The sequence below is a fragment of the Toxorhynchites rutilus genome, chromosome 3 (genome assembly GCF_029784135.1).
Source record: "Toxorhynchites rutilus septentrionalis strain SRP chromosome 3, ASM2978413v1, whole genome shotgun sequence".
Lineage (NCBI taxonomy): Eukaryota > Metazoa > Arthropoda > Insecta > Diptera > Culicidae > Toxorhynchites > Toxorhynchites rutilus.
The window spans coordinates 21427179-21453588 of record NC_073746.1 but is presented as its reverse complement, the minus strand read 5'-3'; the positions used below and the strand labels follow the sequence as shown (position 1 = coordinate 21453588).

Below are 26410 nucleotides of genomic sequence, written 5' to 3'. Positions count from 1 at the left end.
AAAATCAACTTACCGGTATAGAATATGTATTCTATGTAATACAGTAACACATTTTCCGCAAATTGTTGCAAGTTGTTGCAATTTGCAAAAAAAGAGTCTAATTTTTTGCGACAAAGAACAAGTCTACCACCTTTCACGAAAATCTGAGAACAACCATATCGGTTTGACATGGAATACATATACGATATTATACACAAAAAAATAGTAAAACGATTACCATATATGATTACCTATGCGGAAGATTTTGTTTCTTAAATTTGGCTTCAAACCATACATATAGCCCCAATTTGAACCTCCATCCCCTATTTTTAAACGAGATTTTAGTATTTTTGTATGAACAATATCCAAATAATTCAACCGATAATTCCGATCGTTTTGCAAACAGAACGAATTTATTTACGTTGTTAAATGACAGATGGCCCTACGTCCGCTTCATCAAACTTTCATCTATACATGCGCAAGTAACCCCAACTCGTCTAAAGCTAGACGCATCGCCGGCGAGCTGGTAGACTTGAGTGAGCACAATGAATTATTGAAATATTTTAAATCACGCTTGAGCGAATTACAAAATCACAATCAAGCTATTGTCATCAATCCTGATAAAACACCAGCTGAATAGAAGAGCACGTGTGTAGATTCAATGCGTGAACATTGCTTGAATCATAGTAGACAAATGCACAGTGACGCGAGAAATAGTGATTCGAAGAAAAAACAATAATTTGAAATTCATCGTTGACACACACACGAACGACTGCGATTCCTACCGCCACAATCAACAAAAGCGGCCAGACGAAGAATACATTACCTTGCGAGGCGCTATCATGAGCAAATCCGACACGGTCTTTGCTATTGTTAGGGCAAAACGCAATGTATTGTCATGACATGGAATAGATGTATCATAGATTGTTCCGCATGGAATAGATGTATCATAGATTGTTTAAACTTCCTAACTTAGTAAGAAATCACGTTAAAGTTAAAAAATACAGCAGGTTGTGTTCAAAACACTACAGTGCGTTGATGTAGAACTACGCTGTAGTTTAATTCAAAGCGTTTGTTTATAACTGCGGAAATTTATTTATTATGCTGCGAAAATTGACGATAATTGTTTGATGATTCATTCGATAACGTTTGACGATAATTGTTTGATGATTCATTCTTGTGCTCGCTGAACAATACATGCTCGAGATAAGCGCAGCTGTCATCCTTAGTGGAGAAAGTTTTGCTATCGACAAGCGAAACTCAATCACATACAAAATTTGAGAACGACATTTATTCTCTTGGTGACTAAATAAACGGAATAAACTCTATCTGTTAATCTCAACGACCTCGAAAAGAGTAGCACTGCTTCATTATGATCAAGATTAGCGCAAATGCAATCCTAGCTGAAAGCAGTTTTGCGACTGGCACGCGAGCCCAAATAAATTAATAACTTAATGCTACTAATTGAATAACTTGGTATTCCCCAAATAATTTTTTGGTGCACAACCTTAACACCTGCTTCACCATAGCGTCAGGTCTATGCATTGATGACAGAAAACAAACAATGTTAACTGCTTGGAAAAAGGCTGAATATTTGCCTCAGCAGATCAATCATAGCACAAAAAAATTAGGCGATTGTTGCATCGTTACTGGGCCAATGCACACGGGAGCAGATACAAATGGGGTTTTAGCGAAGATGCATTATTTTTACGTAGGGTTATAAAGCACGCACGTACGCATACAAATATCCATATATCGATGGCTTGAAGCAACTAAATATACACACACTTATCTCCGTTTTGCGCTCTTCTCAACAGAATATTGCCAGTCTAGATTAGCTTAGCTGTCATCCTTCGTAGAAAGATTTTTCCTACAGTCATGCGAAGCCAAATCACTGACAAAATTCCAGAACATTTATTTTCTTGGTGAGCTGACGATAGCTTAGCTTGATGATTCCCTACACAATTGTGTAGCTCAAAACCTTAATGCAATGGCGTCAGTTTGATGCAATGATTGCAATGCCAGAGACATCAGCGAGTGAGTCGTGAGAATTTGGTCGCGTCCACAGCTCAATCCGAAACGAAGACATGTGATGACGCAAAACAAGGAAGAACAAGCGATATTCATTGCTTTGAATACAGAACGATACTGAAAGTTTGCCTTCCTTCTTTGCTTGAGACTTTAAACTTCTACAGTTCATTCGTCTCTATCCTTCAAAAAGACCATAGGAAAACTTTATTTTATCCATAATATAACTCCTCCACCCTCTTTGCCTTGAGAAAGGCATTCGATCCCTCGCCGTCGAGCTCGCCCAGCAACGATGTTGTTCAGTCGATTTCCTCACGAAGAATGAAAGTTTGCCTCAGTGAGATCCACTATTTATACTCTAGGCAAATATTCTCCTTCCTTCTTCTTCTCCTTTGTTCACGGAGACTTTATATCTTATGATTTCCCCTTCGTTGCTCGTCGATAAGTTGCTCGTTATTGACAGCTCTGTTCGGAAAGCACACAAATGGACAGAACAAATGTATGAGGAAATAGGAATGCTTCCAATTTTCATAAATTTGAACCATATACAGACTATGGGATTGTAATATATAAAATATCAAACAAATCTTAGAGAATTTCCGATTCGTTTGGTATGTAAATCGCCAAAATCCGTTCGCGGCAAAAATAGTTATTAACGTTAACTTTATTTCATAAAAACATGACCTGTTTTCTGATTTGGCACCGTTAATGGAAGACGTAGTTCTACGCCAAAAAAGCTTATATACATACACGATTTTTTTTCTTGTTTAATCTTACACATGCAAAAATAAATGTCATGTCAAAGGTTAAAAGTGGGTCTAATAGGGGTCTACAACAATCGATTCAGTTTGTGGCAGTACTATTTTCTCCGGGTGTGATGATATATAAAAGAAATTTAAAAAAAATAGAAATAATATTAAAGAAACAGATAAAAAAATGAACTTTCCATCAATATGCGATAGGCCCACCCACTGACAACCCCCTCACAAGATCTAAGCTTACTTTCAAAGTGACAACGTTGATACGGTTCGCTTCGGACTCACCAAAGTGGTAATATTCGATGCCGACCGTCGGAACGGCTGATTGCGAATTATGTGACGCACAACGACGACATAACGCACAAACAGTGAACACAACACAAGCCATCCAGCAAATGCATGATTGTGTTGCATTATCCCGCTCTCATGCAAATGGAAGGGAACCAACAACTACGAGATGTGAGAAGAGAGCAAGGACATGCAGAAAACCCCCTTTCCAATTGCACAACTGTGTGAGTGCAACGAGGAGCGTGACAGTCGGCACCGCGTGTGTCAGTATTAGTGAAACGTCACAAGTGTACTGTGTGCGAAGAAGAACCAAGAAAAGCGAGCGCAGTGCACGTGGTGGGCGAAGAAAAGAAAGGCTTTCCCGGCCACCCCCACTCCCACCGTCCACTGACCCCGAAAAGCTTATATACATACACGTTTTACTTGGTGGCAAACATATACCATTATATTTCTCAGCGAGGGAGAAGAATATGAAGTTTTAAGATTTCCCTTTTGCGCAATCGTTCTCCCTCTCGAGATGGGAGGATGTTGATGCTGCCTCCATCTTTGAATGCTGTGATGGAAAAAATGGCAATTTTTTCTTTTCTTTCGAAATTTAAACATTTTAAGCGGGGGTTGATTTCGGTCACAGTTCGATTCGATGGGGGCAATGACCTGTTGGAATGTATTCATCTGGATTTAGAACTCTCATGCTATAGCTTTCAGTCCTAAAAATCAAGCCACTGTTGGTGGAGAGAAAATTTTCCCCGGAAGTTAAATGGCGTAATACATAGAATTTTTCCGTGGTATACGCACCTATGAAGGAAGGAGAAAAAACCGTGTATGCATGTGCAGTGCAGTGTGCAGTCCCGTCCAACATCCGAAGTCTCCGGGCGCACAGATGTTGTGTATTAGCGAACCTTCAGCGAGAGCGAGAAAAATTCACATAGATGCAAAAAAGCACTCCCCCACCCACTGCCAACATTTCCACACCTTAGGTCGATCGCTAGCAACAGCCAAAGGTGGGAAAACCGAGGCAAGACACCGAGGGACTCCGTTCGCTCGGATGCCTACCCCAAACCAGCAGCAACCGTGTTCGGGACGCGCAATTCACACTTGGAGGATACAAGCGCATGCAAAAAAAAGTAAATCGGCCTGCGCTCTCAAGCGGGTTAAAAATTTGCTGCGGCTGTTTTAGATGCTGCGTGTGGCCGTTTCACGTTAGTGTGATATAGTTCCTGCCTAGGCCTAGGCTTGAGTCAGGAAAAACTGGGCGGAAAAATTAGAAAATCTCGCTTATATACTTTCTTTCTCACTCTCGCTGCTCGCTGGCCGCGCCAATATCGTTGCGTTGCGTTTCGTTTCGTGCGCTATGTGGCGATTTGCGAAAAATTGCAATTGGCGGCGTTGGGAAAAAGCGCTTTCTTTTCTCTTTTTGCAGCGGCACTCCCGCGTTTGCGAGGTGCGTACCCGATGCGTTCGAACAGGAACAGGTTCGATCGATTCCCCGGATATATGTATGGGCTGAATCGGTGCGGAGGCGTTCTGTGCTGGTGAGAATCGAGAACCGAGAACCGAGAAAAAAAACTCCTGCGCTTCGCTGATTGACACTCCTAGCGGCAAAAAAGAAAAGAGTATGAAAGCTGCACATAAATGTGGGATTGTGGATGTGGGGTAAGGGGATCTTGACCAATCAAACGGCGCGAGAGTTTTCGCGTTTATGCATCTATGGTGCCGCACCTAATATAAAACGAATGTTTAGTACATGCGTGCGTTCTTTTTTGTTTGGCTAGATATTGTACATCGCTTGTGGCATTGTAATAAATTCTTCTAAAGCCAGGGTTACTGTATCTGTATTGTAAAATAGCCTTCATAGAAAAATAGGGTTCATTGAACGTGGAGTTGGATAAATGCGACATCGAACGATCAAATTTTGTTCACTTTCTTCAGGAATTGCATTGCCTTGAACTTTATTAAAAAAATATTTCAAATAAATAAACAACAGAAAAGTTTGCTGGATCAATATTCGTGGAATAACTGACTCAATATATCCTTCATTTTCTTCGAAACGATAACTTTTCTGAGAAACTTAAAGCAGGAATTTGCGGAATTAAGTTTCGTGTTTCGTTGGTGTGGAGTGAAATTAACAGCAGATTCTCAGCTGGAATAACGCGCTTTGAAAATAAAAATTATGAATGATAATTTACTTTTCTATATCAAGCATGTATTTCATGTAACAGAGAAACCCTATTATTTGCAAGTAAGTCAAGAATTTTGAGCGAATATTTTGTTTGAAAATAAATTTATGCCATAATGACGAATTTTGGTAGAAGTTCGATCGTTCGCTTAATAAGACGTGAATGTTCGGATGAATTAATAAAAAAAAATGGGTGGGTTTTATCTATGATATAACCGCAAGGTTGACGTGGGACTATCTTAGCTTAGTAATCATTTGTTTGTATTGATAAAATGTTTGATTGAATGAAACAATTTCCGAATTCAATCGAATTCAATATATTTGCGTTGTGAGACCGTGTTAGAAAAACGCACTCTAGTCTGCACAAAGGGAAGCGAGTACAAAGGTACTCGCAGTTTGCATATATTTGCAATGCCGATTTCCCCAGATACCTTGGTTTAGAAGTCTTTATAGGTATACAGATTACAGTCGGAACAAAAATACTCCCGACCTGCATGAATTTGCAACCCCAATTTCCCTAGATACCTTGTTTCTGAAGCCTGTGTTGAGGAAACATATTTTAGTCGGAACAAAAATGCCTCCGACTTGCATGTATTCGCAATGCCAACTTCCCCACGCTCCTTTGATTTGAAGTCTGTGTTAGGGAATCAAGGTGGGAACAAAAGCTTCCCCTACTTCCCCTACTATTTGTATTTGCAATGTCGATTTCTCCAACACTGCTTAGTTTTGAAATCTGTGTTAGGGAACACATTTCGGAGAGAACAGAAGTCCCCCTACTTTCATGTATTTGCAATTCCGATTTCCACAAGGCTGCGTGGTTTTGGAGCCTGTGTTGGGGAAACCGTAACGCGGGCCAATCAAAACGAGGCAGTTAGGGCTTAACATTTTACAATTATTCAATTATTTTTATAATGAAAAAAAATTTTTATTAATTGCGATAGATGCGTAGAAATATTCCCTATCAATTGATGCAAACATCTTTCCGATCTAGTAGAAAGTGTTCGAGTTATAAGCATTCGAAATCTTGCATTTTTTTCCTGCATTGAACATTTGTTCAATGTTTTCATTTTACCCCCCATATATTCCGGTTAGACGTAGTCCCACGTCAAAAAAATAATTTTGGTCGCGTCAGCCAATAATTCAAAAAAATTAGTACTGACTCAAAAAATCCTCTATTTTATTTGAAATTTACTTGTGGCATGAGGTGATTCCATACATTTTATAACATGCTGTATTTTCTGAGTAGAAAAAAAAGTAAAAAAAAACTTTTTAAGTTAAATGGTTTAATGTACTAAAAGCTAGAAAATAATTGGGCAAGTAGCAGTTAGTAGTTATCACATCCCTTCCTTTATTAATATAGGGCATTTTTTTTCCCCCAAAATATATATTTTTATCAAGGCTCATATGGCGTTAGCCTCACGGGGCCGGGAGTCCAATACTTTGACAATTTTTCTTATTATCTATGTTAGTAATATGTAACCGATTACTCGCGGTTGGCTCGAGGTTAGTATTACAAGTGTTTTCGTAATTGGGATGTTGTTGTCTCCAATGCTCTGTACGTGTGCCCGACACGGGATACTTCCTATTGGGATGCAGCTGACCATTAATCAGCAACGCCCCCCTAGTCTGTACCTCATATCTAGCGTGGTGCGTCTTTCTCGACTCGAGGAATCCAGGATAGAATGGTCACTAGCCGGCGCAATCATCAGTTCGTGTAGAGTTGTCATAAGCGGTACAACCTTTGGCTCTTGTTGAATGTTCAGTGGACTGCACAACCTTTGGCCCGTGTATCTGTAAAGAGTGTGTGTATGTATCGCCGCGACTAAGTAAAAGTTTATCGATCGGATAGGAGGGATATGAAACGGGGACACAACGAAGGAAACATCATTAAACGTTGACATCGGCGTTTCTGAGGAACAGGTATAGATGAAGCAGAAGATCAGGATCACGGCTACCTAAGATATCCCGGACGGGGATATCCGATTGTCTGCCTTGTGCTCTCAGTGCTCTAGAGAGCTGAGAGCGAGCAGCATGGAACCGGATACACGACCAGACAACATGCTCGATGTCGTGGTAGCCATCGCCACAATCACAAAGATTGTTTGCTGCGAGCCCAATGCGATAGAGATGCGCGTTTAGGTTGTAGTGATTGGACATAAGCCGAGATATCACGCGAATGAAATCACGACCTACATTCAATCCCTTGAACCATGCACTCGTCGAGACCTTAGGGATAATCGTGTGTAGCCAACGACCGAACTCATCTTCACTCCACATCCGCTGCCAACTTACGAGCGTGTGCTGACGATGAATGTGAAAAAATTCGTTATAAGCAATTTGCCTTTCAAAAAGTGTGCCTTCTGAAGCACCCACCTTAGCTAGCGAGTCCGCTTTCTCATTCCCCGGAATCGAGCAATGAGAGGGAACCCATGCTAAGGTAATCTTGAATAATTTTTCGACCAAAACACTCAATAGTTGTCTTATTCTTGTTAGGAAATAAGATGAGCATTTATCAACTTTCATTGAGCGGATTGCCTCTATTGAGCTGAGACTGTCTGAAAAAATAAAATAATGGTCGATGGGCAATGTTTCAATGATCCCTAGAGCATAGTATATCGCACCCAATTCAGCGACATACACGGAACAAGGATCTTTGAGTTTGAAAGAGGCACTGGAATTTTCATTGAAGATGCCGAAGCCAGTGGACCCGTTTATGAATGAACCGTCAGTAAAGAACATTTTATCAGATCTAACTTTACCCCCATATTCTGCCGAAAATATCGGCGGAATAGAATCGGAGCGTAGGTGATCTGGGATTCCATGGATTTTTTGTCGCATGGACAGATCAAAAATGACAGAGGAATTGCAGAAGTATGGGAAGCAAACTTGGTTGGAGATGGCTGGTGAAGGGTGCACGTCGTGGGTAAGGTACTCATGGTATGAAGACATAAAACTTGACTGAGGAGTCAGCTGGAGTAGATTTTCGAAGTTATCAATCACCAATGGATTGATGATCTTGCAACGGATGAGAAATCTGTAGGATAATTCTGTGAACCGAAGAGTAAGCGGGGGTACTCCTGCCAAAACTTCGAGACTCATCGTATGTGTCGAATGCAAACACCCCATGGCTATACGCAAGCAACGATATTGTATTCTCTCCAGCTTGAGAATATGAATCCTGGCTGCTGACCGGAAGCAAAAACTGCCATATTCTAACACTGATAATATCGTTGTTTTGTACAACTGAATGAGGTTTCCTGGATGGGCACCCCACCATGTTCCGGTAATTGTTTGGAGAAAATTGATTCTTTGCTGGCATTTCTGTTTCAAATACGCAATGTGTCTCCCCCAGGTACACTTAGAATCAAAATATACACCCAGGTATTTGAAAAACATCGAGTGCCTGATCGTTTTGCCGGATAGGTGAAGCTGGAATTGGGCGGGTTCGTGTTTCCTAGAAAAAACGACCATGTCGGTTTTCTCCGTAGAGAATTCGATACCCAGCTTGAGAGCCCACGTGAACAGGTTGTTCAGGGTATCTTGCAAGGATTTTTGCAGAACGGCGGGATTAGTACCCGTGATGGAAATAACTCCATCGTCTGCCAGTTGTCTCAACGTGCAATCTCTAGTTAGACAATCATCTATATCATTGACGTAAAAACTGTACAAGAGGGGGCTTAGGCAGGAGCCTTGCGGTAGGCCCATAAAACTTATAATATTTTAGTCTCATCAATATAGGGCATTGATGAGACTAAAATAAAATCGTGGGCATATGATGAAACAACTAACTGAGGATAATGGAAATCCGATGTGCCCCACGATTTTATTTTAGACTCATCTTTGCCCTAGATTAATGAAGGAAGAGATGTGATAACTACTAACTGCTACTTGCCCAATTATTTTCTACCTTTTAGTACATTGAACCGCTTAACTTAAAAAGTTTTTTTTTCCTTTTTTTATTTTCTAGTTTTTAGTACATTATCTGAATGATTAGTATACTTCTCTACAATAAAACCATTCAACCTTTTCTTTATCTTTATTTCTTACTTAATTTTCTTCGGAATATTTTGATGATGTACTGTATTCTGATAGTCAAATCATTTCATTCAATACCAATATTGAGGGGTTACAAAAAAAACACATACACCTTTTTGAATTTATGTTGTTCATAATGTAGTGTGCTCTCCAAGTCAAGCCATTCAGTCACTTTTTAGCGGCGGCCAAATTGAATTTTTCAAGATATTGGAATACACAGTATAATAATGACAACAAAGATGAAAGCTTGTTTTATATTTCAGATCAATAAATTAAAAGGAACGGGGTCAAATTTTTATTCATGTGGGACAACCCTACAAACATACATAAATACAAACAAGTCAAGTTGAATGAAACCGTTTAAAAAAGTAATCGGCTATTTTGTTACAGCGGCCATCTTGGATTTGCATTATGCTAAATAACTGTGATCTACAACCCCTTCACTTGATACCTATTTTGATGAGGTTTGTTTTGAGAAAATATGTAATCCGCTATTTTATGGTGCTAGCAATCTTGGATTTGCATTTTTTTTATAAATAACTGTGTTGTACTAGTCAAGCCCTTTCATTTCATACCCATATTGATGGGGTTTTAAGAAAATGTGTAATCCGCCATTTTGTGGTGGCGGCCATTTTGGATTTGTATTCCTCATGAATAACTGTAATAACTGTTTTCTTCTAGTCAAGCCCTTTCATTTGATACCCATATTGATGAGGTTTTGAGAAAATATGTAATCCGCCATTTTGTGGTGGCGGCCATTTTGGATTTGCATTTCTCATGAATAACTGTGTTCTACTAGTCAAGCCCTTTCATTTGATACCCATATTGATGGGATTTGGGGAAAACTTATATTGATGGGGTTTTGAGAAAATATGTGATCCGCCATTTTTTAGCGGCCGCCATCTTGGATTTTCAAGATCATAAAATACGCAATTTTATAATGACTGCAGAGATAAAGATGTGTTCCAAATTTCAGATCAATCGGTCAACAGGAAGGGGGTTAAATTTCTATTAATGTAGGACAGCGCTACAGACAAAGTTACAAAGTTACCCACGTACATACGATGGTGCTCCCTTGGCCGAGTGGTTAGCGTCATAACTAACATGCCGGGTGTTCGGGTTCGATTCCCGTTCTGGTCGGGGGAATTTTTCGTCAAAGAAATTTCTTCCGACTTGCACTGTGATCACGCGTATTCTAGAACTTGCCACTCAGAATGCATTCAAGGCGTGTTATTTGGCATAGAAATCTCAACTAAGTACTTATAAAAATGACGCAAGTAATACTACGTTGAGACGGCGAAGTTCCTCTAGGAACGTTAGTGCCATTGAAGAAGAAGAAGAAGAATACACAATAGTAACTATCAATCACATTAATGAAAAAGTGTTCTGATTAAAAAGCGTCCGGATTCAGAAGCATCACCGTAATCATTGCAAAACTTAATCGTCTTGGTTTCGGCTCCTTTCTTAGTTGGCTCCAATCCTATTTGGTAAATCGGCAGATGTCTGTCAAAATCGGTGATTCTATCCCCTATCCCCTCTGGTGTTACTTTTGGCGTTCCACAAGGAAGTCATTTAGGACCATACATCTTCCTGCTATTCCTGAATGACATCAATTTTGTTCTGGATTGCCAAAAATAATCTTACGCGGACGATTATAAACTGTACCATTTGATTTATAGTGTACAAGACGCGACATTTCTCCAGTCACAAATCGACGCGTTTGCTGCGTGGGTGTGTAAAAATAGAACGATTCTTAATCCCATCAAAAGCTCAATCATATCAATCTCGCGTAAACGCACTGCAGTACCCTTCGAATATAGGCTGCGGGATCGTACATTAAAACGAGTCAGTTGTGTCAAGGACCTAGGAGTTATGCTCGACTCTACGCTTACTTTTCGTGAACACATTGCATATACTACAAGGAAGTTATTTAAAATGCTTGGATTTATGTTCCGTACAACAACACAGTTCAGGGACATACACTGATTAAAAGCCGTATATTGTGCCGTGGTCCGTTCGATACTCGAATACGCATCGATTGTTTGGTCACCATACTACCAAAACAACATCCTGCGTTTAGAAATTATCCAGCGAAAATTTGTCAAATTCGCTCTACGGCATTAACCTTGGAGTGATCCCAACAACCTCCTCAGGTGAACTTCAACATTCAGCAAAGAAAGCTGAGTTCTCACAACTTTCTCCAGATACCGTTGTCACGCACGAACTACGGATACCATGAGCCATTGTTGAGTATGTGTCGAATCTTCAGTATTTGTTTCAAGTAGTTTAAGATATTTGTTTTGATTTCTGTGTATCTGTGTACAGTACTTAAGAAGCGATACATCACTTCAATAGCAAAGCTCATAAGTTTCTAATTATAATTAGTACGTAAGCGTCATTGGGGTTCTGTATACATGTTGATTTGTTGAATTAAAAAAATAATAATTAGGGTTGGTAGCCAATAGCGATATGTGGCTTTTGTCATTTTCTTGAAACAGAAGTTTGGAATCCATTTTTTCGAGGATGTTGGCTTCAGAAGAAGTTCTGCGTTTCATTCATCATAAAAACATCAAATCCATGGACTGTCTTCGGCACACTATTGCGCATGATGTGTGATGGCTCGGAGACCGCATTTCGCAACATGAATCTCCGAGGAATATTTCTTTGATAATGATGCGGGAGGGAAAAGAGCTATAGAATTGCAGAGAGTATGTGAGCTGTAAGAATCAAGTGAACTGACCGCCACTCGCTCTTCGTGTTATGACATCAGTTCAGTTTCATTTGTTCCTTGTATTGTCAACTGTTCTATTCGCGTTGACGGCATTGAGCTATGTTTACCAGTTTAGGGTGCGCCAAAAATAATAATTGACTTTCAGACAGAATGAACACGTTTTTGAAATTAAAATTATGAATGAAAATTAACGTGTATCAAATTAGTATTCTATTTCAATGAAAAACACTTTGTTTGCAGGAGGTGAAAAAATCTCATAAGAAAATTGGTTTTGAAGATAACTTTATTTTACAATAAAAAGTCTTAGTAAAAATGTCGGAAATATATAGACAAATGGTTAAATAAGAGTCATAAATACGTGTCTCAAGTAATTTTATAACATGGTGTGAAAATTTTCATTTAAATTTTAACATTTTAAAACTGGCTTCGTGCCTTCTAATCTGATTAAGATTACACTATCGAGTTTGGGACCCTGATATGGCCCCATATGATTTTTTGTTGTTCCCCAAGTTAAAGTAGCCACTTCGTGGAAAGACATTTCAGTCGATCGAGGAGATCAAAAAGAGTGCGACAAGGGAACTAAAGGCCATCCCTTCGTTGGCCTACCAGGGATGCATGGAGAACTGGGTCGAGCGTTGGCACATGTTTGTAGCTTCAGACGGATCATATTTTGAAGGAGATAAAATAAATTTGCCTGAAATTTAACTCTATTTTGTTTTATTTAAAAATTCCCGGTACTTTCTGATTATAGAGTATTAGTAACTCGTTTGAAATATACATTGTTAGTTAAGTTCCAGGTCTCAACTTAACAAGTAGGAGTGTCAATTAAGGAGTTTGTCCATCTTCGTCATTCTCCAGTAATTGGGAGAATATTGTCTCATAGTTCAACTTTAAATGGCTATAAAAATCCACCGAATTCGAACTGATTGTCATAATCCAGAGAGTTGGTTTCTTCTATACGATAAGACACAAGTTCCTGATCGTGTATTATTTTTTGGCTAGAAATCACGTCTGTATCATAAATTATTCTCCGTATTCACCATATTCATTATCTCTTTTCCCCTGATATTAAGGGAAAATAAAAAGGACATATTTGACAACATTAGAATCCAACGATACTCCCGTGGCCGAGTTAGCTTTTACACCGGCACACACAATATCAGGCCGGGGGTTTGGATACAATTCCTGTTCTGGCCGGGAGAGTTTTCGTCGCAGAAATTTGCACTGTGGTCACGCGTATTCTATAGCTTGCCACTCCAGAATACATTCAAGACATAGAAATCTCCACTAAGTACTACTCATAAAAATGACGCAAGAGAAACCTAGTTGAGAAGGCAACAATTCCATTGGGAACGGTAATGCCATCCAAGATGTAGGAAGGGTCCAATGATACAGAATTTCTTGCATGTAAAGTTTTAGTATGTAAATGATGTCACATCACAAAACAAACGTCAAAACAATTAATCTGTGTTTGTGAAACAATTCACTCTATCAAATAAACGGACTCGAGGGCAGTTTTTAATTGTTAAAATTTTAAATGAAAATTATTACTTGATGTTATTTGAATACTTAGAACACGTGGTCCTGAACTCTACTCGAATATTTTTTTTTATAAGATTTCTAATATTTCCGCTAAAACTTTATCATTGCCAGATTTTTCACCAGTTGCAGAAAATATGATACTCTAAAGCTCGGGTCATTTAATGTCTACACACACTTTTTATTTTTCTGCAGCGCTCCTAGTGATCGGATCTGGAATGTTTTGACAACAGCTGAACATTGAGAATGAATGAAAATAGTCTTTCTTCTTCAAATATGTTCATTGCATGGAACTGCAACAATGTTATTTGAGTTTATTGCTTAGATGAAACAGTTACCGATGTTCGAAATATCGAAAGTTTAGTTCCAACAGTTTCGATATGTAATGTGCAATGCACCAGATAACCACGGAAGGGCAGTTGAAACTGATGAAGGCATTGATTGACAACGCAATATAAAAATAAAGTATTCAGTGATTATTCGGAAGAAATTTCAATCCGAGATGATTTAATTAAACTACGCGAACTGGATGGGGTTTTGAGAACCGTAAGATCCATTCCTACTGTGAATTGTAGATAGGTTTTAGAAACGGATATCAATACAATGAAATATCATGGTTAATCGACTGGAATTTAACAACAGACTTTTTTTCAACATAAAATGCTAGAAGAGGAAAAGCTCATATATACTGTAACCAGGGTTGCCAACTATAATTTTGAAAAATCAGGGAGAATGAAAATAAAAATCAGGATAAATCAGGATAGCTCATATTGGGTATTCCGAAAAGTTAATGTCGATTTTTGGGAAAACAAAAACATCATTTTCAATCAAAGCATCATAATTTAATTTTATATCCATAGTTCTGTTTCACAATCTTTCGCTATCTTTCACACAGCTTAAATATTCTATCCTCACAGAACATGTTTGCTTCCTCGTTGAAGACTGCTGCGAGTCATACATATGAGAAACAGGTTGCTTGGTAGTAGCTCATAAGACAGAATCAATTCTAAATCTCACCAGAAACAGAGTATATCTTCCTTCGGGCGAAAATCGGATATGTAAAAGAATTAATAGGCATGGTATAAATTCTCGCATAAGCGGAAATGCTAGTGTTGCACCTAACTTTTTGATCATTTATATTTTTCCCGAAAATCCTACAGCATCACTATAGTCAATTGCAGAGAAATCAATATTCAAATTTTCACTGAATTCATCATCCATGCTTTGGAATAAATCTTTACTTGACAAATGAGGAAAGCATATCAGCAGTGGACTCGTTGATTTTTTCCCAATTTTTATGATATCTAGTACTGTTATAGATATATTTACCATAGTCCCATAACTAAAGCTGATTCTACTTTGAATCAGACGAACAAATTATATATAAAATCTTTTTATATTGACAGTGGATTCGAAATTTTTCTCTTGAGTAATTTTGGAAAACCACGAAACAATTGAGGGTAGAGATAAAAAAAAGGTTAATTGCAGATTTGCATCTAGAGAATTTAAATTAATATATGATATATCCATGTGCGAACCGGAGAACTATCATGACAGAAAACTTCTGCATGGAAACCAGTATATTTATTACGAATACAAAAATCAGGAAAAATCAGGATCATTTCAGAAAAATCAGGATAAATTGAGTGTTCGTCAAGATATCAGGGAGCGTGCTAAAAAGTCTGGGAAATCCTGAAAAATAAGGAAGGTTGGTTGACTATTGAATGGACGTCAGATCATGAATAGATCAAACACATTGAAGGGTGCAGTGCAAAGCACTCTTTAAATGTACAGAAGCAATGAGTAATCCTTTCCTGTATTCAACACACGTATGAGACCAATAAATTGTCCACTTTTTTCCACAAAATATAGAATTAGGAACAAACATCATTTCAACAGATTATCTCCAATAATTCCCATTACGATAAATTAAACATAAAAAAAAGTTCAACTCACCTGTTCCACCGCACATTTCGGCTGCTGTGGGACTACCAAATGCTGCTGTTGATGCTGCGGTAATTGCTGCTGATTTTGTAGCCCCTGCAACTGTCCGTTATCCACCGCTGGCTGCTGCTGCTGCTGCTGCTGCTGCTCCGAATAAAACAGCGAATTTCCAAAATGCAGGAAATCCTGTGCCATAATATTCTCGCTCAGCTCATCGATGCTGGTCATGAAATCCAGCCCGGGATCCAGAAAAACGTTCGACAGAATCATATCCGGATTAAAGTCCGTCCCATCGAACACATCGACCATTGGGTTTCTGGGCGCAAGAAGAAAATGCGTATAAAATATTTATAACTTTCGCTTTGGCAGAATCAAAATTGGTGGGGAAATTTTTCCTTACTCTTTCATTGTTGCTGCCTCCTTTCGCTGGAAGACGCTTTCCTCGATATCGATTATTGCTATCTCTCCGTTTTCTCGTCGTATCAGTAGCAGCAACAGCAACACCACCACCACCACCACCACCCCATTGGGGGGGGGAGGTTACGGGTCGGGTCGGGTGGTAGGTTAGATGGATTTTTCCCGGCTTTCCGTTTTGCCACCACCCGGCGTGCGTACGAATCGTAAGCTGTGCTGTCTTATTCTTAGGCCAGGAGCAAAGGAGGCGGTAATCGTGTTAACTCATATGTCGATGTGTGCGTTAAGTGTTCTGGTGTGTGCTTCTATGCTTGTGGCTTTGCTGCGGTGGTGTTAGTTCTTTGCCCCGCTAAGAAGGATAGCTTTTTCTTGAGCTTTCTTTGGGAGGATATCTTTAGTTTCACTTGCTTTCAGAGAGTTTCGTTTTTCTTATTGCACTTTTTGTTTTCTTCGCGAGAGGTTGAATTATTTTGATTATGTGTTTTAAAATTGCGAGTTACTTATACTTGACTTACACTTAATTACGGTTTCAATACTTTATACAAATGTACAGTTGATTTACTAGATTCTGCTACGTTGCAGCCTATTAACTAGGGGTTAATACTTTTCATCCCCAGTAACTTTGTTTACATTCATTGACACACTATTTTCACATTATTCACACTTTTTCAGTCTTTTCATGGACTGTTTTTGGTGCGATTTTCTCCACATTCCGGGAGAAGAGTTTGCGAGAGCAATCACCCGCGGGCAAATGTTTCCTGTTCTGCACGCACAATCTCACCGAATACCCTGCGCTCCCCTGCACCACGTGTTAACCCTCGCGACGGTTGGCGCGTAGAGTGAATCCCGAAAGTAGCGCGATCTGTAAACCCGACCAACGTCTTAGACGCACGGGGACGATTTGAACCTCGACGTTCGCATCTTATTGTTCCTTAGCTGGCAAAGTACATCCTCCTGGAACCTCCTTCGCCTCCTCCTATCGCGTTTTACCACTCGCCATCTTCACCTCACACACAGATACACCCTGCAGTACATAAGGATCTCCCACCGTTTCGAAGGCAGGAGTCAAGTTCGCAGTCAGCGGCGTTGGCACACGATTTCGCGCGTGAGAGCGAGAGCGAATGGTCGGAATGATCTCACCACTACACCAGTTCCTGGGGCCACTAATGTCACTATTGTTCGCTTACTAGGGATATCGTTCACTTCGTCCTTGACAGTCCGATACCATCCACCAAACACTATTGCAGCAGCACTCCTCCAACATTCCTCTGGATGCCTGCAAAAAAGAGAGCCAAAAACAAACACACCGCTTAGTTCCACTATACCCTAGCAGATGCCACCACTAGTTTCGAAGGCCGAGCCCACGAAGTGCCTCGTTTGAATCTCCAATGGAAAATAAATCCCAACTCCGGCCTCACCAGGATGGACCAAGTCATCATCCAGAGATCGATGTCTACAGGCCCAGACTTCCAGACTGGACACCGAAAGCGACAACGACGACGGAACGGGTGTCACTTCAGCTCACCGCTGGTCCACCCACAGTCACACGTGGACACATCGAGGATGAGGAGGAGGAATACATTGCGTGCCGCGACCCCATCCACACCGGCAATCGTGCGTGTGCCGATGGGATTGTGTGGGTGTGTGTCTGTGTGCTGCTTGTGTGAGCCAAAAAGTGCACCGGAGGATTGCATTTTATAATAAAACACAACAGTATATTACGCCCTTGCCCCAACCCCAACGCACGCCCCTCGTCTTGCTGTTCTGTCTTGGAAAATATGTTATTTTTCGTATATTATAGCTGCAACTGTTGGATGCATTATGAGTTTTTAGGTGGACAAAAATCGAAGAAGTGACTGTCACTGATCTGTTTTTCTATGTTTCCTATAAAAAGTAGACGCTTTAACTAGGAAAAACTCAAAATTTCAAGATTGTAGCAGATACTATACCTGAGATATCGTAAAATGAAAATCAAAAACTGCAAAAAAAATGTTTTCTTTAAAAAAAAAACAATTCTAATAAAAACAATTGTTTCTATCCTAATTACAGAATAACTTATAAGTATATTATAAGTTTCTTCCCGTTACAGTTTTATGGGCCTACCACAAGGCTCCTGCCTAAGCCCCTTCTTGTACAGTTTTTACGTCAATGATATGGATGATTGTCTAACAAGAGACTGCACGCTGAGACAACTTGCAGACGATGGAGTTATTTCCATCACGGGTACTAATCCCGTCGTTCTGCAAAAGTCGTTGCAAGATACCCTGAACAATCTGTTCACGTGGGCCCTCAAGCTGGGTATCGAATTCTTTACGGAGAAAACTGAAATGGTCGTTTTTTCTAGGAAGCACGAACCCGCCCAATTCCAGCTTCACCTATCCGGCAAAACGATCCAACACTCTATGTTTTTCAAATACCTGGGTGTATATTTTGATTCTAAATGTACCTGGGGGAGACACATTGCGTATTTGAAACAGAAATGCCAGCAAAGAATCAATTTTCTCCAAACAATAACCGGAACATGGTGGGGTGCCCATCCAGGAGACCTCATTCAGTTGTACAAAACAACGATATTATCAGTGTTAGAATATGGCAGTTTTTGCTTCCGGTCAGCTGCCAGGATTCATATTCTCAAGCTGGAGAGAATACAATATCGTTGCTTGCGTATAGCCATGGGGTGTTTGCATTCGACACATACGATGAGTCTCGAAGTTTTGGCAGGAGTACCCCCGCTTACTCTTCGGTTCACAGAGTTATCCTACAGATTTCTCATCCTTTGCAAGATCATGAATCCATTGGTAATTGATAACTTCGAAAATCTACTCCAACTGACTCCTCAGTTAAGTTTTATGTCTTTATACCATGAGTACCTTACTCACGACGTGCAGCCTTCACCAGGCATCTCCAACCAAGTTTGCTTCCCATACTTCTGCAATTCCTCTGTCATTTTTGATCTGTCCATGCGACAAAAAATCCATGGAATCCCAGATCACCTACGCTCCGATTCTATTCCGCCGATATTTTCGGCAGAATATGGGAGAGTTAGATCTGATAAAATGTTCTTTACTGACGGTTCATTCATAAACGGGTCCACTGGCTTCGGCATCTTCAATGAAAATTCCAGTGCCTCTTTCAAAACCAAAGATCCTTGTTCCGTGTATGTCGCTGAACTGGGTGCGATATATTACGCATTAGGGATCATTGAAACATTGCCCATCGACCACTATTTTATTTTTTCAGACAGTCTCAGCTCAATAGAGGCAATCCGCTCAGTGAAAGTTGATAAACGCTCATCTTATTTCCTAACAAGAATAAGACAACTATTGAGTGTTTTGGTCGAAAAATTATTCAAGATTACCTTAGCATGGGTTCCCTCTCATTGCTCGATTCCGGGGAATGAGAAAGCGGACTCGCTAGCTAAGGTGGGCGCTTCAGAAGGCACACTTTTTGAAAGGCAAATTGCTTATAATGAATTTTTCGACATTCCTCGTCAGTATACGCTCGTAAGTTGGCAACGCATGTGGAGTGGTGATGAGTTCGGTCGTTGGTTACACACGATTATCCCTAAGGTCTCGACGAGGGCATGGTTCAAGGGATTGAATGTAGGTCGTGATTTCATTCGCGTGATATCTCGGCTTATGTCCAATCACTACAACCTAAACGCGCATCTCTATCGCATTGGGCTCGCAGCAAACAATCTTTGTGATTGTGGCGATGGCTACCACGACATCGAGCATGTTGTCTGGTCGTGTATCCGGTTCCATGCTGCTCGCTCTCAGCTCTCTAGAGCACTGAGAGCACAAGGCAGACAATCGGATATCCCCGTCCGGGATATCTTAGGTAGCCGTGATCTTGATCTTCTGCTTCATCTATACCTGTTCCTCAGAAACGTTTAATGATGTTTCCTTCGTTGTGTCCCTGTTTCATATCCCTCCTATCCGATCGATAAACTTTTACTTAGTCGCGGCAATACATACACACACTCTTTACAGATACACGGGCCAAAGGTTGTGCAGTCCACTGATCATTCAACAAGAGCCAAAGGTTGTACCGCTCATGACAACTCTACACGAGCTGATGATTGCGCCGGCTAGTGACCATTCTATCCTGGATTCCTCGAGTCGAGAAAGACGCACCACGCTAGATATGGGGTACAGACTAGGGGGGCGTTGCTGATTAATGGTCAGCTGCATCCCAATAGGAAGTATCCCGTGTCGGGCACACGTACAGAGCATCGAAGACTGCGACATACCAATTATGAGAACACTTGTAATACTAACCTCGAGTCAACCGCGAGTAATCGGTTACATATTACTAACATAGTCTAAGCAAACATTGTCAAAATATTGAACTCCCGGCCCCGTTAGGCTGACGCCATATGAGCCTTAATAAAATATATATTTTGGATAAAAAAAAAAAGTATATTATATTCTTATAAACGTTATTGATTAGGCTTTCCGAAAAACTTTTGGTTGATTGGTTTTATAGGTGCAAATAAGAAAATAAAGCATGAGAAGAAGAAGAAAATAAGAAGGAAAATCACAATTTCAACTTTGTTGGTCGGAATCTATTTTCTCCCATGAGCTTCCGGGTCGCGTAATCCATCGCGATATTTTTTTTCAAATTTTAGGACGAGAGCGTTACGCCAGAACAACAAGATTTTGAGCGTTATTATCTCATAACCAACTGAACGAAATGATATGATAACCACTTCATTCCAAAGATAAAATGTCTACGCTTTATACGCTTGTTAATTATCGATTACAAAATAGCTTAAGAATTGCTTTGAAAACAGTCTAATTAAGTCACACACATTTGTATACAAGTATTTAGTTGTAATTGCGATGTGACATGAGAATGGTCCCACTCACACGCCTATACCTTCTCCTCTCCTAATCACATTTCTTTTCTACCGCCTGACTGAACTGAAATCTATGCGCCTAGGGAAATCGCCATAGCAGACACATGCAATATGTAAGTACTTTTATACTCGCTGCATTTTTGGTGAACGAAATGTGTCCCCGGATAGGGACGCGAAGTCAAAGCGCATGGGTTCTAGAGCTTGGGTAGACTGTACAATTCGTAGTTGCTCTCCATGAAAATTGCACAAAGAACATACAGAATGACGCTTGGGACTAGCAAATCATTCTCGTTGTACAATTTTCGGTGATTCAAGCATCAAATGGTCAATAACGACGCAGGCCATGTCCTTACAGTCACCAGGGGAAGGGAAGGAATGTTAGTATGATATTCGCCGCCCGAAGGCTAGAAGGGCCACCTCTATAGCGTGATTCCCTAGCGAATATCATGGGAGGGATTATTGTTAGTGGGAAGAGGTATGAATCAGGATTCACTGAGGTAAGTGATGTGATTATGTAAACGCGAACTATCAACACCTCGACGAAACGAAATTGCGAAAATAATATGTTTCACAACATTCATCAATTTGTCAACGCGCGATTCTTTTTTTTTTTTTTTTGAAAATTATTCTTGGGAAACCTGACAAGGTAACCCAAAAAATTCTTTCAAAATAAATCGAACTGACAATATATTTCGTTATTTGTCGTGCCAACTCTTCATCAAACTCTCATCGGCGGAAATTATTCTTTGGAAACCTCACAAGGTAACCGACAAAAAAAATCTTCTAAAATTAATCGATCCGGAGATATATTTCGTTATCTATTGTGCCTACTCTTGATGCTTCAATCGCGGTGGGAGAAAATTATTCTTGGGAAACCTGACAAGGTAACCGAGAAAATTTATATTAATCGGACCAGGGATATATTAGGCTGTCAAAAAAGTCCTGCGGTATTTTTTTTTAATTTTCATTTGTTCATAAAATTAGTTACAATCATCTGTTTTAAGTCAAATATGCGCCGTTTTGTTCGATGACTTGTTCCCAACGAGATGCCAACTTCATAATACCCCTGTTATAAAAGCTCGCTTCCTTATTGGCAAAAATCTCGGATAGCCAATTTTCACAGGCCTCTTTTGTGGCTAACTTCTGACTACCTAGCTCGTTCGCCATGGACAAAAACAAGTGGTAGCCACTTGGTGCAAGGTCCGGACTATACGTCGGATGCAAAAAAACCTCCCATCCGAGCTCCCGGAGCTTCTGGCGCGTCACCAAAGAAGTGTGTGGCCTGGCGTTGTCCTGATGGAAGACAATGCGGCCTTTGTTTATCAAAGATGGCCTCTTCTTCATGAGTGCTACCTTCAAGCGGTCCAGTTGTTGGCAGTACAGGTCCGAATTGAGCGTTTGGCCATAGGGAAGCAGCTCATAATAGATTATTCCTTGACAATCCCACCAAACACACAGCAGAACCTTCCGGGCCGTTAATGAGGGCTTGGCCACCGTCTGAGCCGCTTCAGCGGGCTTCGACCACGACCGTTTGCGCTTCACGTTGTCGTAAGTGACCCACTTTTCATCGCCAGTCACCATCCACTTCAGAAACGGGTCGATTTTGTTGCGATTCAGCAGCGATTCACATGCGTCGATACGGTCAAAGATGTTTTTTTGCGTCAACGTGTGTGGCACCCATACATCGAGCTTCTTTGTGAATCCAAGCTTCTTCAAATGGTTAATAACGGTTTGATGACTTATCCCCAGCTCTTGGCCGATGCTACGGCTGCTACTATGCCGGTCTTTCTCGGCTAATTCAGCGATTTTGTCGCAATTTTCGACGAAAGGCCTTCCGGAGCGTGGCGCATCTTCGACGACCTCTACACCAGAACGAAAACGTTGAAACCATCGTTGTGCGGTGGCAATGGAAACTGTATCGGGTCCATAAACTGCACAAATTTTATTGGCAGCTTGAGATGCATTTTTGCCTTTGTCATAGTAGTACTGTAAAATATGTCGGATTTTCTCTTTATTTTGCTCCATATTTGCGACACTATAACTCAAGAACGACTTAACCAAACAAAACAATGTCAAGGACTATATTATAGCGCGAAAAAATACCTTTCCAACAAGCTGCAACTCGATACAATGAATACAACTAGAACTACGCGCTTACAACGACACCTCGCGGAAATACCGCAGGACTTTTTTGACAGTCTAATATTTCGATATTTATTGTGCGTACTTTTCATCAAACTCCAATCGCGAAGGTGAAAACTATTCTTGGGAACCTGACAAGGTAACCGAGGAATTCCTTCTAAAACTAATCGAACCGGCGATATATATCGAAGCCAGACTAGGTAACCGAGAAAATTCTTCTAAAATTATTCTGATCGGCAATATATTCCTTATGTTATGTTATTTATCGTACCTACTCTATATTGAACTCTAATCGCGACCGCGGTAAAGATTTGAGGATATTAAACAATTTAATAATTTAAATAATGCGTATGGAAAAAAAACTTATCTGACACCACTGCACGCTCAGCTCATTCTTGGCGTTGATTCCTTTGTTTGTAACTCTACGACGAAAGATAATGGACGAAAAAGTGTGTAGAACACACACACGAACGCATTTCACTGCCCGAAACGCAGAATATCAAACAGTGATAGTTTCATTTCCGAAATAAAATTTCATCTGAATTTCATGTGTATCCCGGTATAAAAACATTCATATTTCTACTCATCCACTCCCACACTAGCATGAAAGACTTTCAGCGTTCTTTCAGAATATTCATATTTGTTTGTGCAGAGAATAATTTTGAGCATCCCCAACGAATGCGATCAACACGGCCAAGCGATATTGTGTACTTTTTTATACACATGATATCGCTTGGACTATTTCATATCCAGCATTCTCTCACGGAAAGATAAAGGGCCTGATTCTCGAATACACTTCACGGTGGAAACAAAATAAACGGCACGCCATTGAACTACGTTTTACGAGTTAGTGAAGTGTCGAAGATAATAATGAGTTTTCAGGCAGAATGAGCACTTTTGAAATAAAAAATAATTAATGAAACTTAACTTCTTCGTATCAAACTGGTATTCAATGTGAGTGGAAAACTTTGTTTTCTTCATGTGATATAATAATCTCATACAATAATTTCATCTGAAGATAATTTGATGTTATAATAATAAATTTAGTGGGAAACTAATCTCGTATCCAGATGTCGACACCGTACTGTTGTCATCGCGAATACGTTTCATTCCGTTTCCACCGTGAAGTGTATTCGTAGTGTATTCGAGAATCAGGCCCAAAGCTTCTCAGGAGAAGAATTTTGGAGTTTACTTTTGATCGCTCCTTCGCTTAACACATCTGATTGTGCAATATAGAAGAAGTACCGTCGGCACCCTAACGCAACCTAGAAAAAGTTGCGTAAGGGTCACCATGAAATTATATTTTAAATTCTACATCAAAATTGTCTTCGTATGACTTTTAGGAATACCAATACCAATATTTTGCGATGCCGATTTGTCAATATCTTAATCCTGCTCAAAATTATTGATGGGTTTTCATCAAAAAATACTAGCATGGTGACCCCAACGCAACATACAAAAAAGGCGCTATATCGGTCATTTCAAGAGATAAAACTTTGTTCTACAAAGATGTCTCAAATAATTGGGACTACAACATTCTGGAATTATGTTTACCTCTATCTATAAAGATAAGAAAGTTATATTTTTTTATTTCATCGACAATTTTGGTCACCCTATTTTTGATTGCATAAAAATGAGCGCTCTATTAAAGGTAACAACTTTGTCGAAGACAGTTTTTGTCTAGAGAATAACTGTCGAGCTCTAAATGCTAATTTCCACTTAAATACACCACCTGGGCCATATTTTTAAGTACTTATCTTTTTTTATTTTTAATGAAACTATAATTTTATAAAAATACTAGCTGAATTTGCCGGGCTTTGATTGAGAACCAAATCCCCTTTCCTTCGTGTGCTTCATGGGCCATCCCCTTTTCCCATTGTATTATCTTTATTATAAAGTTGGAAATCCTTCAAATTTCAAATTGCGGCTAAAAATGTTTGAGAATGAAAAAAATGTCAATTGTTTGATGTCACCCTGTTTTAAGACTGATGAGCAAATAAAAAAATTGATCTATTACTTTGGTTGGTGACCAATCTCTGCAAATTTGCACAAAATTGAAGGACTTCCTAATTCCTATAATTTGTCCTCAATCAGACATAAATCTGTCTTCTCAACACAAGGTCCATAGGTCTTCGGGTGTAAAATTATAAGGCAAAATTTCATTTTAAGGAGGGAAATTCGTTTCAATGCACACAATTGAATATAAGCGACTGGCCCACCTATGACACCTAAAACCTTGGCAGTCTGTCATTTAAGATTTGTTGTTGTGTTAGTATGCAAAACATTTGTTGGTGCTGTTCGTGAGCTGACGCAAACTGGTATGAGTAACCGGGAAATAGGAAGGAGAGTAAACAGATCCGAAATGTGTTGAAGAAAGGTGAGAAATATGGCGATAAGAAGAAAACTAAGGGGAATACCAGAACAAGCAATCGGGGCAGGAATCGAATTCTGGAGCTGGCTGGAAATGGAAAGTGCATCAGAAATTAAGAAGCTTGGAACTTGGACTCTGAATTACCAATAAGCACATTGCACAGATATCACGTGGATCTAGTTGCTTCAAGTACACTAAAAAGGCAAAAAAACCGAATCTTACTCCAGCACCTACTAATGCTCGATTGAATTTCGCCAAAAATCATGTGGCATGGCGAAATGAATGGGAAAACGTTGTATTTTCGGATGAAAAGGAGTTCAATTTATATGGCCCTGGTTATTGTGTATACTACTGGCATGATTTGAGGAAGGAACCTTGCGAAGTACGAAGGCGAAGAAATTGTGATTTTCAAACAAAATTTTTGATGCCAAATGTCTTGAAAGTCGTAACCGTACCTAAAAAAATACACTCCTCTATCAAGATTAGACCGTTATATAGTCACAAATGATCCCAAGTAACTTGTTTCCATCATTACAAGTAGAAAAATACCACAAGTGTTGAAAAAATGATGAAAATATTTTTGTCCGCTGCTTGTATGGAAATCGTCCATAGTGAGATACCGGTCCTGTCAATGCAAAGTACATAAAAAATAATACTATAGGATAATTTTGATCACAAGGGAAAGAGAACAGTGTTCACGAACTTACAAGATCTGTTTTCGCATCACTTATGATCTAAAAAAGTAGCGAAAAATGAGATAATCTCGAAATTTGCTGTCAGTAGAACTTCTAATTAATAACGCAGGTTCATTTGTGCTGGCAGCACTGTTCCATTATGTCTACCACATATGTACAAGAATGCATAAAACGCCGTGTCCGTTTATCACCATACTCTATCTATCCTTCCAACCCATGGACAGAATCAGCTCACGAATATTAGAACTGGTAAATTTCCTATGCACCACTCCATGATTGTATGGGAGGACATGAAGAATCGTCTTGCTCTCCACACCTTCCCACAGCCTGGTTCTTTTTTCCATCGTAACATTATTGCAGCGATGCTAATCCTGTTTCCTCATTACCAACGATAACCCACCCCATTCGTGCGTCCATCCCAAAACCTTCACGTTGACTGGCACCCCTAA

At 39.8% G+C, this 26410-nt stretch overlaps 1 protein-coding gene across 2 annotated transcripts in view; it reads right to left on the bottom strand.

Annotated features, from left to right (window-relative positions):
- LOC129778746 (zinc finger protein 271-like) overlaps positions 1-26410 on the bottom strand; it is a 136346-nt gene that overhangs the window by 97116 nt on the left and 12820 nt on the right. For both annotated transcript variants that reach the window (XM_055785831.1, XM_055785832.1), the window contains 2 exons: positions 15879-17168; positions 15491-15794 (listed from right to left, as the gene is read on the bottom strand). In XM_055785831.1, the coding sequence (XP_055641806.1) occupies positions 15491-15794; positions 15879-15886 (312 nt within the window). In that variant the 5' untranslated portion in view covers positions 15887-17168. The remainder of the gene's footprint in view (positions 1-15490; positions 15795-15878; positions 17169-26410) is intronic.